The sequence below is a fragment of the Engraulis encrasicolus genome, chromosome 10, assembly GCF_034702125.1.
Source record: "Engraulis encrasicolus isolate BLACKSEA-1 chromosome 10, IST_EnEncr_1.0, whole genome shotgun sequence".
Lineage (NCBI taxonomy): Eukaryota > Metazoa > Chordata > Actinopteri > Clupeiformes > Engraulidae > Engraulis > Engraulis encrasicolus.
Window position 1 is genome coordinate 3,085,807 of NC_085866.1, and position 12,795 is coordinate 3,098,601.

General features: G+C 41.8%; 2 protein-coding genes across 2 annotated transcripts in view; one reads left to right on the forward strand and one right to left on the reverse strand.

Annotated features, from left to right (window-relative positions):
• The first annotated feature begins 763 nt into the window (after window positions 1-763).
• Window positions 764-3,507, forward strand: LOC134456493 (hydroxycarboxylic acid receptor 2-like). Its single transcript, XM_063207857.1, has one exon. The coding sequence runs from the start codon at window positions 2,206-2,208 to the stop codon at window positions 3,256-3,258; it is 1,053 nt and encodes a 350-aa protein (XP_063063927.1). The 5' UTR covers window positions 764-2,205; the 3' UTR covers window positions 3,259-3,507.
• A 101-nt stretch (window positions 3,508-3,608) lies between these two features.
• Window positions 3,609-12,795, reverse strand: part of kntc1 (kinetochore associated 1) — a 75,872-nt gene continuing 66,685 nt past the window's right edge. The window contains exons 56-63 of the mRNA XM_063207767.1: window positions 12,641-12,697; window positions 12,351-12,405; window positions 11,501-11,564; window positions 9,351-9,480; window positions 8,583-8,672; window positions 6,759-6,913; window positions 4,507-4,597; window positions 3,609-3,688 (exon numbers count right to left, since the gene is read on the reverse strand). Of these exons, the coding sequence (XP_063063837.1) occupies window positions 3,644-3,688; window positions 4,507-4,597; window positions 6,759-6,913; window positions 8,583-8,672; window positions 9,351-9,480; window positions 11,501-11,564; window positions 12,351-12,405; window positions 12,641-12,697 (687 nt within the window). The 3' untranslated portion in view covers window positions 3,609-3,643. The remainder of the gene's footprint in view (window positions 3,689-4,506; window positions 4,598-6,758; window positions 6,914-8,582; window positions 8,673-9,350; window positions 9,481-11,500; window positions 11,565-12,350; window positions 12,406-12,640; window positions 12,698-12,795) is intronic.

Here is a 12,795-nt window from a genome sequence, read left to right on the forward strand (position 1 = left end):
TCGTGATCGAATCGGATCGTGAGGGCAGTACCGATCCACACCACTAGCGGCTGATGCTCATTCAGTTCAACAGCAGCAGCCAGGACACATCTAGTCTTGTGCAAATGCACGCACGCACGCACACATGTGCGCGCGCACGCACGCACGCACACACACACACGAGCATATGCAACCTAGTTGCATGTTGTCTTGATGTAAAATTGAGTGTCTGGGAGGTATTTTGGAAGATGACATGGTATTGCAGCCATGTTGTTAAGTGTCAAGTCACACAGAACTCCATTAATATCAAAACTAATTTGACAAGACACAAGACAGCGAGCTCACTAACATATTGGGGTCTGATTAACACCAGGAGTAAAAGAAAGACATCTTTCTCACATTTACTGTTTGTTCATTTTTTCATTGTTTTTTTAGCATTTGATGTTGAATACTGTATTGTTTGTCTGAAAGCCGTATTGAGTCATTGTTGAAGTTTTCTGCTTTAAAAACCATTGATCCTGTTATGCTGCTAGTCCTACTTTAATCTTCTCACAGAGGAAAGCCAAGGGTAGTCTGTGTATTTATGACAAATGTTTGTTGGTAGCACCATGCATAAGACAAAGCATTACAACAATTGTGTTTTTCGCCAAAAGCCACACATTTTCTCAGTATTATAATAATCAATATCATCATTATTTTTCCTCCAGGATTCCACTACTTTTACTGTAGATTTCCCTCGAGTTAAGCTTCTTTAAACAGAAAAAAAAAATCAAGCAGGTTTAATAGCATAACTATTTTAATTGTATAAAACTCAGCTTACAATAATATATCAAGTTGGGCAACATAGAAATGTCATACAACAAAGAGTTACAGACCGTACATAGAGGTACCCCTGTGAGGCCCTTTTTTGTTCTTGTTGAGAAAGGAGAGTTGCCGGGCGGCCACAACAAGAAACCTTGTTAGACAAGTTCTGGGGTCAATTTACAGTAAATTGCAGTAAAGGGAGCAGACACGTGGAGCAAGGTTAATGGGCTGTGACATCACAGGAGACAGAAATAGAACAGAGGACTCAGACAAGAGCAGGAGAGAAAGACACAGGAAGGACACTGAGAGTCTTGAGTTATAGTGTAATTGTTTTGGTCTTTTGTCTTTTTTTTTTAACACTTTCTACTTTTGCCTATTCATCAGGACATTGTGTCTGACGTGCTTCCCAAAGAAAAGAAAAAAAGGAAGGTTTCCCCCTCAATAATAAGGGAAAAAGAGGAAAAGTCACTGAGATTCTTGAGTTATAGTTTGTCTTTTCTTCTACACTTTCTACTTTTGCCGTTTCATCAGGACAATATGTGTCTGAAGTGAAGTGCTTCCCAAAAAATGCAGAAATAGTTTTCCTCTCAATAATAATAATAAGGGAGATAGAGGAAAAGCCTCCAGAAAAGGGAAGCATTTTGCCCCGGGGCTGTGAATGTTTGTGTGTGGTTTGGTTTGGGTAGCTCGGCCTGTTTGTTATGTACACTAATCTATATTGGCCATGAAGAGTCAGCGACTGGTCATAACGCCGTCTTATCATTAACGCTCAGCTGCCAGTGGAGTGTGGTGGCTTATCTCAAAAGGCTCTGCTGCGACACTCTCTACTCGCGTCTTTGCTTTCCATTCACTTTCTCTAAAATGGAATTACTTCAAATAACCATACTGTATTTCTGACTGGAACATTATGGGATTTTATATAACCAAGCGTCGTCTTCTTATTCTCCTGTTCGACTGCAACAGTGGAAGTGGAGGCAGTGGAATGGAATTTGGAATTGAACGCAAAATGGAATTACTTGGAATAGCCATATTTGTGATTAGACTGTCCTTTCCAATGGAGGTGTCGCGTCTTTAGTCTTGGTGCCTGGTGGGTGCGTAGGTTTCAATAGGTAAACTAGAAGCAAGTACCCATTCCTTGCTTCTGATTGAACTGCCCTGGCATTTTCTAATATAACAAAAAAAAAATGAGTAGTGACTACATTGACAAGGGACAAACCCTGGTGCAAGTCCTGCCACAGTTCATCACGCTGGAAGTGTCATATTTGTGATTGAACTGCCCTGACATTTAAAATTTAAAAAAATGAGTGCGTACGTTGACGAGGGACAAATCCAGGTGCAAGTCCTGCCGCAGTTCATAACACTGGAATAGCCATATTTGTGATTGAACTGCCCTGGTATTTTCTAATATAATTACTACTAAAAATGAGTAGTGACTACATTGACAAGGGACAAATACTGGTGCAAGTGCTCCCGACATTCATCACGCTGGAGTTTGTGCTGGGGGTGACAGGTAACGGGGTGGCCCTGTGGATCTTCTACCACATGAAGCCGTGGCGGAGCAGCACGGTGTTCCTGTTTAACCTGGCCCTGACCGACTTCCTGCTCAACATGGCCCTCCCGCTGCGCGCCAGCTACTACCTCTCCGGCATCGACTGGCGCTTCGGCGACACCGTGTGCCGCGTGTCGCTCTTCATGCTGGCCATGAACCGCTGCGGCAGCGTGCTCTTCCTGACGGCGGTGGCGGTGGACCGCTACATGCGCGTCGTCCACCCGCTCCACGCGCTCAACTCCATGAGCGTGGGCCGGGCGGTGCGCATCGCGGGCCTCCTGTGGACCGTCACCATCACGCTGAACGTCACCCTGCTCACCGAGTCGCGGCTCGTCCGGACCAACCTGACGGTAAAGTGCGAGAGCTTCAACAGCCCGAGCCAGTACTACAGCGCGGTGTTCTTCCTGGAGTTCCTCGTCGCGCTGGGCGTCATCATCTTCTGCACGACGCGCACCTACGAGAAGCTGCGCGAGAGGTTCGCCAAGAGCGACACGAGGATCCGGCGCATCATGCGCTGCCTGAACCTGGTGATGGTGGTGTTCACCGTCTGCTTCCTGCCCTGCAACGTGACTCGCGTGCTCATCTGGATGAGGGGCACCAAGAAGCCGTGCGAGTGGGAGAGCGTGGAGGCGCTGGAGATGGCCTTCTACATCACCATCTGTTTGACGTACCTCAACAGCATGCTGGACCCCGTGCTCTACTACTTCTCCAGCCCGTCTTTCAGGAGGACGTTCAGCCAGCTGGTGGCCGCTAAGGTCAAGCACGGGCTCGGACGGACACGGACGACCGCCACCAAGCGCAAGAGGCCTCAGCGGACGTACGTCAACGAATTGTTTGCTAATCTTCAAAACGTGGAAAGTTGTGATGGGGTGAGGAGAACAGAAGGACGACTACAGCACAGTACTCAGAGTACCAGCGGGATTTAAACACATGTACATTTCAGATTACTGAATTGATTACAGTTACTGTCATCCAGAGGCATGTTCAGCCAGCTGGTGGCCGCTAAGCTCATACACGGGCTCGGGCCGACACGGACAGCCGAGCGCAAGAGGCCTCAAAGGACACATGTCAACAAATTGTTTGCTGCTCTTCAAAATGTAGAGCGTTGTGACGGACAAAAAAAAAACAAAATGGGTAAGGAGAACATATACGGACAACTACAGTATACCCGGAGTGCAAGTGTTTTTTAAATATATACATTTCAGACTACAGGAGGTTGCAGTCATGACTCATTGCCATGTGAAAAACTGCCAAAAAAGGTTTTCTTGATAATATACAATTTGTCAGAAAAATCGTTTAAATGTTTGTATGTTACAGTTCATCTGTTTTCCCAAGAGACGTCCGCTCCATGTACTCCTGAAAAGAGCACAAAGCACTTTGTCAATGACCCTCATTGAATGTTTACATTCTCTACAATAAGTACGACAAGTACCGAAAAGGCATAAATATATATTTGGTGGAACACAGTATTGCAGGACTACTTTTTTTTTTAGATGTATGAAGGTCATTATGTCCTCAGGTTATTTCAAATCTTAAAGTTTCTTTTGTTTCAGACATGTTTAAATTTTTATCTTGTACCTGACATGTTTCGACAGGGAGACACCGTCGACACGTCAGGTAAAATATAAAAACTTTTACACGTCTGAAACAAAAGACACTTGAAGATTAAAAGGTTTTTTTTTTTTTCATTTTACCCAGTGTCTGGTCTTAGAACGGTTTGTATGTGGTGGGATAAGTTGGTTGTGTACTTAATGGCATGAACTGAAAGGTCATTCTCTCTCATGTCTCAACATGGCAATTAGAAAAAGAAAAGCTGTGTAATAAACAATTCTACTTAACATTTCTATTCTGCTCGTAAAGATGGTAGTTACTTTACACTAAGTGGAATAGTAGTAGCCTGGATAAGTATGCTAGAGTTGTGTTGTGGACTGTAATTATGCATTGGACTAGAGTCCAGACATAATATAGCTTACTAAAGTTAAAAAGCCATTATTGAACACTGGCTACATTCAGGCTTTTTAACTTTAGTAAGGAGTGCCTCAAATAGTGTTTTTTAAAATCTTTTCATGGAAGTTTGGACGCCCAAGTTTTTTTGACGAGCACACTTTTTACCAATTGGATACAGGACCAAGTGAAGCATTCCATTTTCTATTTTTTGATAAAATATAGCTTACCTTGACCGGATCAGTCTCTGAAGACTTCTTCCCAACCTTGTTTTCCGTTGATTTCAGGTAAGCCTTAGCGAGGCTGACAGCATCCTGCTGCCTATCACACAAATTCAGAAACGTTATTTCCACACATCCTGAGAGGGGAAACAGCTTAGACACCAAAACAGCTTACTAATGACATCAAAATTAACATTAATTTTTGTATTTTCTTTTTCTTTTTAATGTAGGGCCGTTGCTTAAATGGTCTTAGAAGGCCCAATGAGTAACATTTCCCTTGCCCTCATCAAACAGGCTAGTGATGAAAATGATATTATCCATAGTGGCTGTCATCTTCATCAGTAAGTTGAAATCGTGAAATTCCTAACCGTGTGATTTGGTAGTGATTTCAGAAATGTGACACACACGCTGGTGTTTCAGTTTATGTAACCTCTTGTGGGTTTACTTACAGTACATCCACACATAACTTGAGGTAGAAAAGTTACATTTCCATACTCATTTAGCATGGACCACGTTCCCATCAAAGCTGAACTTTTTCAGTGTTACAGGCATGGGTATAATTTTAGGTGTGGATGGTGGGGAAATGTCCATAGCACTCTTGAGATGAACCTAGCTTATTCCCACCAAGTTTCGACAAATATAATGCAGAAATAGCTAATCTGGACAATTTCCAATAATAATGTCCCCACCAGTTTCAAAGCCAAACCTACACTTTTGGTTACAGGTACAGTAAACATAGAGGAAGACCATCTCTAATCATTCTCTGAGACTTTCCTCCTAGTGGGCTTATTATTTGGGTAAACCTCAGTCTGAACCACTAGAGGTCAATACTAGTACATCAACTGTGTGCACACTCAACTGTCTCCACACACAAAATGGCACAGAAGTAGAGCAGTAGTTGGAAGTTTTCAGTTTCCTTTGAAGTTAAAATTAACTGAAATGAATGATTGCAAAACACTGCAATTTATCAGGAGCCATGTTTCGATCCCCGATTTCGTTTCCCCCTCGTTCTAGATGCGTCATTTTTAATTTCGCACCTGCTGATGCTTTCCTGTTGGAGGTGCGCACCTTCTACTACACCAGTGATTCTCAAAGTGTGGTCCGGGGACCACTGGTGGTCCTCGACAGAGCACAAGTTGTCCGCGAGGGGATTTCTACTTTTCAAAGACAAGCTAGCTGTAGCCTATATATGAAACATTATTGCAAAGCTAAACATAGCTGAAGTGATATTTTCACCACAATAATAAGACAGGCTTGTAATGTGAACATGTGCACCCTCCACGTCAATTCAGTTGACAGGTGGTCCCTGAACATTTTGGGGTGGACAAAGTGGTCCTCGGTCTGAACAAGTTTGAGAAACACTGTACTACACTATGTTGACTAAAGAGATCGCAATCATTCATTTCAGAGAGGTCACTCCTGATGCTCACATCAGTAAAAAAAAAGCATAAACAGTTAAAGTAAAAAGCACTTCTGCCAATTTCAATATGCTGTTGTATTGCTCACGCTACCCTTGACTTGTCAGTACTCGCTGATGCTGCATTTTTCAGCTGAACCCTTTCCGATCTGAGCTATTCTAATGGGGGCAGACTGTTTACATTAAAAATCTTCTAACATAGGCCTACTCCAAATATTATCCCAAAATAGGGATGCAAATTATCGATTAATTCATTTATCATTAGTTGATAGCCTTATCGATCGACTTACGATTAATTGATAAGCGGCGTTTTCCCCCCCAAATTCTCAATGTTTCTCTAAAAAAAAACTACTAAATCTAAAAGTTTTAATTAAACATTGAGATAAAATACCACATTTAAATTAATTCTATTTCAATTCTTTAATCCAAAGGTGATTTAAATATTCCCACTATTCACACCCCTCTTCACACACACTCTTCACATGCCCATTACACCTGGGTCTCTTGTCAGTTCAATTGTCGATTAATTGCGATTAATGTTTTTTAATCGATTAATGCATTGATCGATTAAAGTCGATTAATCGTTTGCATCCCTATCCCAAAAGGTATCGCTGTTTGTTAGTTGTCTGCTGATGTTGCATAACCTTTTGGATGTTATTGGGAATAAATCTATATATTTTTGGAATGTAAATTCTGCCCCCATTACAATGACCAGGAAAAGACTGAAGAAAAAAAAAATCTCAGGTACTAGTCCAGGGTAGTGTGAGCATTGCAACTGCATGTCAGAATTGGCAGAAGTTATCCTTTAATAACCACAGACAGACAACGACCAATTAAAACTCACCTTTTGTGCCTGACGAGATACTCCATCAAGTCCTTCACATGATTTGGGTCGCTTCTTTTGACCAAGTGCTCCTTGAAGTCACAGGAGTTCGCCATCTTGATCAGTTTGTCATACTGACGCTTCTGCAGGAGATTTGAGAAGACTGTGCCCATAACCTGTACGGAGAAAAAAATATATAATTTATAACAGATATATTAATTAATATATCAAAATTATAATACAATTGATATATAATTCAAGAGGCGGCCCTTCTGTATTCGGTATTCAGTTTTGGTTTCGGTCAAATCTTAAGCAGTGGATTTAGTATTTGGCAGAACCTTAAAAATCACAATTTGGTACGTACTTTCCTACTTCTCATTTCAAGTAACAGCATATGCAATTGCAGCTATCAACTAATTTTCTTTTGTCCTAGATTCCAAGGCAGTGGTCAGTGGGTGCTTTCTAACATGCTCCCGTCCTCACTTGCATGCTTGTGGCCTCTTGATGTCGTCACTGACGACAGATGTGTATTTCAATATCTTGCAAAAGCCCAATTCTGATGTTATTTTCTCATTTTGAAGAATAGTCCCCCAAAAGTGTCTGACAGCAGGGGAACCTACACCGCATTCCACATTATTACGCAAATGACAGTTTTCGCTGTTTCCCCAAATAATCAATATAAATGACAGTCTTCATAATTTTCAAATCATCAGCCATTAGAGTACAATTAAAACGTTTTTGAATGAACCTTCTAATGATAACGGTATTTTTTAAAATAGTAAAAACCTTAAAATGTTCTGTTCCGAATTATTATGCAAAACAGTTTTGTAGTGTAATCCAAATTTCTTTCTTTTTTTCCCATTTACATCAAAACAGTTGGAATTTGGTACCTTCTAAATTACATTTCAATGTTCAACACTTGGTTATAAGCTCTTTGCCTTAGTAACTAGAATGCTGCGTTTAACATTGAAGTCAATGGCAGGCATTGCAAGGGAGTTATGGATGCCCAGATATCCTTGATGCTTTGCTCTCAGCTGTTTTTGTTTGTTTGGTCTGGTGGCCCACACTTCACTCTTCAATATACCTGTAGATTTCCATGCCACGTTTAGGTGCTTTGGTCGTATCGACATTCTAACTCACAAGACATAACATCCCATTCATTTTCAATGGGGTTTTATGTCTGGTGAGTTAGAATGTCGAGACCACCAAAGCACCTAAACGTGGCATGGACATCTACATTCAAAAACTTTTAAATTGTACTCTAATGGCTGATGACTTGAAAATTATGACGACTGTCATTTCTATTGATTATTTGGGGAAACAGCGAAAAATGCCATTTGCGTAATAAGGTGGAATGCGGTGTATATTGTTTTCTCAGTGGAGGCGGGGCAACAGCAAAACATGAGGCCACAAGTACAGGCCGAGTACGGGAGTCTGCATATTGGAAACTTGAAGCACTCGTCAGGGTTCCCACACCTTTTTCATGAACAAATATAAACACTTTTCAAGCACCTTCAAGCCCCAAATTTTCAGTTTTCCAGCACCTTTAAATAGGTCACGGGAAGGGGGTGTGTTTTTTGTGTTTTAATGATGCAATTTACTGCAATCTAATCAATTTTAGGGTGTCGAATGGCAAATCCAATCTGACATCTCACTCCCTCAGATTTTTGATGTAAATGAACAATTAATTTCTATTATTTGGCCAACTGAATTTGACTTGACACAAATTTCAAGCATTCTCAAGCACTTCACTAGACATTCAAGCATTATCACAACCTTGAAAACACTAAATTGAGATTCAAGCATTTTCAAGGAATTCAAGCACCAGTGAGAACTTATACTCACCAATGAGGGAACTCCTGCCAGCTCTCCAGTGCACATGTGTGTCTTCACCTGGTCTATGATCAGGGCTGGATCATAGGACTGCATGAAACACTGCAATACACAACAAGAATCAGGCATTTACAAACCATTTGAGACCATTTTATACTGTGAATAATGCGTTACTTAAAATCTCTAAGTGCAGTCTTAGCTATACGACATGTTGGGTGAGTTTTAAGCTAAAAGTTAATTCATAATTAATCATTCAGTGACCAGCAGATTGGTCAATGAGCAAAATCATATCTGTTAAGTAGTGCACAGGGCGGGCATACGCCAAAGCCATAGCCAATTGCATCAGCTGTATCTATTCGAACAAACTGCAGTCACCGTCTTTCCACCCTTCCCCACTGTCTGATTGGAGGCACCGATCTTGTCCGTTCTCTGGGTACAGATTGTGCAAAGCAGCATGGGATTTCACAGCCTAGCTTGTGACTGCCCTGGTAAACTGACCTGGATCTGGTGATGAGTGCTTGTGACTGCCCTGCTGTACTGACCTGGATCTGCTGTTCTCTCTCCTGGTGTACTGACCTGTATCTGCTGTTCTCTCTTCTGATGTACTGACCTGGATCTGCTGTTCTCTCTCCTGGTGTACTGACCTGTATCTGCTGTTCTCTCTCCTGGTGTACTGACCTGTATCTGCTGTTCTCTCTCCTGGTGTACTGACCTGTATCTGCTGTTCTCTCTCCTGGTGTACTGACCTGTATCTGCTGTTCTCTCTCCTGGTGTACTGACCTGTATCTGCTGTTCTCTCTTCTGGGCGAAGGGGATGAGGAGCAGGGTTGCCAGGGAGTACGCCGGCATGTTGAACTGGGCAAAGCGCTTGGCAACACCAATCAGATCCAGGTTCAGGAGCAACGGACACCTTTCGTAAAATGGAGAATAAATAACAATTATTAAGCCGTTTCTTATTTATGTACAGTGAATTAGACTAACGTTTCGACAAAGCGACTTCATCAGTCTAATTTACAGTCTAATACACTGTAAATAAATAAGAAAATAACTAAAAAAAAGACATTGATGTGGCACCAGATTTCTTCCCTTATATTTGTATTAGGGATGCAAATTATCGATTAATTCATTAACCGTTAGTTGATTGCCTTATCGATCGACTTACGATTAATTGATAAGCAACATTTTCCCCCTGAAATCTCCATGTTTCTCGAAAAAAACCTACTAAATCTAAAAATGTATATTAAAAAACCGAGATGAAATGCTACATTTAAATGAATTACATTTCAATTCTTTAATCCAAGGATGATGTAAATATTCCCACTATTCACACCCCTCTTCACACACACTCTTCTTATGCCCATTTCACCTGGGTCTCTTGTCAGTTGAATTGTCGATTAATGTTTTTTAATCGATTAATGCGATTAATCGTTTGCATCCCTAATTCGTATCTGGTCCTAGACTGGTTACCCCGAAATGTCACTAGAAGTTCAGAGTAAGCGCTTTCTTTTGTTCCACAAAATATTACAGACAATACTGATAAATAGAGGACACTTTCAGAAATGTTTCAGATAATTTCACTGCCGATCTCAAATGCTCTGATGCTGTTGGTCCATGTCTATTAAAAACAAACAGGTATATGGTACTTGTGTTCCAACTATACTATATCAAGGAGGCCTATAATGATGCTTTTAGAATTCTGATGAAGGCTACAAGATGGGAAAGCGCAAGCTCTCTCTGTGTCAATGCAAATGTGCCCACATTTCAGTCATTAATGAGGAACCTCATCTATAAATTTATATGTAGGTTAAATGAGTCAAGTAGGCTAATGGTATCATAATGGGATTGTGCAATGTAAAGGAAAGTGCCACTCAGTTCAGATCTGACATATGGAAACACTGGAAAAAGCAACTGTATGTATCACCAATGAATGTGATTTTTTAAAACAATAAAGATATTGTGTGTGTGTGTGTGTGTGGGGGGGGGGTGATGACTGTGGATGTTTTATATGTTTGTTTTTGTTGTTTCTTTTATACAGTACATTTATGTCTTGTAGATAATCTGGACCCTGAGTCTGTTGAATAAAGTTATATAGCCCTAGTTAGACCTAACAACGATGAGCTCCCTTCTTCAATCCATCTTTACTTTCGTGACTACGGTAGTCTAAGAAAGGGCGGCCGTGGTGGCTCGAAACGTCACGAAAAAACAAAAATGGAGCTAAAAAAAAAAAAAAGAGGATCTCATCGGTATGTGGTTCTTCTTGCCCTACATGAACTTTACGATTTGACCCTGCAACCCAGCTGAAAGGAATTGGATGTGTGTGAGATTAGCCTGGTAAACCAGAGCCACCCGCTGGGCGCCAACATTTTTCAGCTGCGAGTGGGTCTGGCCTCGGATCTGAGAACGTTTTGAACACTGTGCCCTGGGTCTGGCAAAACCAATTACAACACAGAGATTTCTTTTGAATCAAAGTGGGCGTGGTTTTGAGGGAGTGACGACTAAGCTTGCAACACCGTTGGGAAAGCACATCAACGGCAAAGATTGCCGATTGGTCAGAGCTCACATTTAGGCTGGTTTATCAGGCTAGCGTGAGATCTGTCTAATTTGTGTTCCAACCAAAGAGGTTGGATATATAATCAGAGGAATCGAAACACGCCCACTCAATGCAAAAGCGTGTGCTCAAAATTTGGTCTCCTAAGGGGGCGTTGTCCCTCCTTCTTCTTCTCTTTTCGTGGTGTTTGCACAAGACGTGCACTACCGCCATCTACAGCGCTAAGGGGACTCCATTTATTCTCTACCTCAAGACTCCGAAGGTCTCCTAATCGAAGGTCTCCTAAAGGGGCGTTCACCCGACGTAAAGTGGATACCAGAAAAGAACCCGCCTGCTTTATCTCACTATCATATATGATTCTCTGTTCCAACTGTAGCCTTACTTGAGGATAAGTAGAAATGTTCTGTAGAACGTGGCCTCCTGCTCCGGTCTCTGGGACATGGAGGCTAGAAGGGGGCAAATAAAAAGGCATATAAATGAATGAATGAATGAATGAATGAAAGAAACTTTATTGTCATTGTACAGGTACAACGAAATTGGTAAAGGGCAGATGCTCACGGTGCTTAAAAATCTTAAAAAATAAGATTTTAAAAAGTCAGCTGTGCAAAATGAAGTGTGCAGATTGCTTTTGGAAAAAAGTCTTTTAGCCTGTTGGTTTTTGTACCCAGAGTCCTGTAACGCCTGCCTGATGGCAGCAACTCAAACAGATACATTCATAAATAAAAATAAATAAAAACCAAATGTTATTAAAGAGACACACCCTACACATGCTACAGCTTAAAAGACTGCTAAAAGCAAAATATATAGAACTATGTTTTCCACCTGCTGTCTGATGTGTAGAAGAACATGTGAAAAACATCATAATAGAACCGCAAGGAAGGTGCTCTGTGTGCAAGTGTCTGGGTGTATGTTTACTGATACAGACACATGACATGCCTGTGAAGACTCCCGTTCATCCAGGTCATTTTAGTTAAAAGTTGCCTGGAGCTAAACTCTGTTGACTAGCGTTTGCCATGTTTTGCAAACCCCCATGCACCCCCAGGGTTGCCAGATGATGCTGATGATTTCCAGCCCAAAAAATGCTCAAAACCCACCTAGGAGCACAAAATCCCGCCCAATTCTATTGATTTCTATGGCAAAAATTGGGCGGGTTTTTCTGCTACGGCCATCCTAAGCAGCCCAATTGGGCGGGAAACAGCCCAATCTGGCAACACTGTGCACCCCTACGGTACCTGTCATGAAAGGGCTGAGGATCACACTCCTCCATGTCCTCAGAAGGCTGGGAACCTGCACACACACACACACACACACACACACACACACACACACACACACACACACACACACACACACACACACACACACACACACACACACACACACACACACACACGCACACGCACACGCACACACACTCGTTCTTTAGGTTGTCATTATAAACGTACGACATGTAGCAATGGCACAACAGTGGGAGTTTGCACCCAGTACTTGTCAGATATAAAGCAGGTGTTGCGCTCCTTACCTCTCTCAGGCAAGGGATAGCTCCAATGGCCTCCAACAGCTTCTGCAAGTAGCTGGTCTAAAGGGGTCAATGAAATAGATTAAAGAAATAACAGACATTGATCATTATTGCTGTAAAACTTCACAAAAACAGATTGATGGTTAGCATGTGTCCCA

Excerpts from the sequence above, each read along its gene's own strand:
- LOC134456493 (XM_063207857.1), top strand. The coding sequence starts at position 2,206 with ATGAGTAGTGACTACATTGACAAGGGACAAATACTGGTGCAAGTGCTC.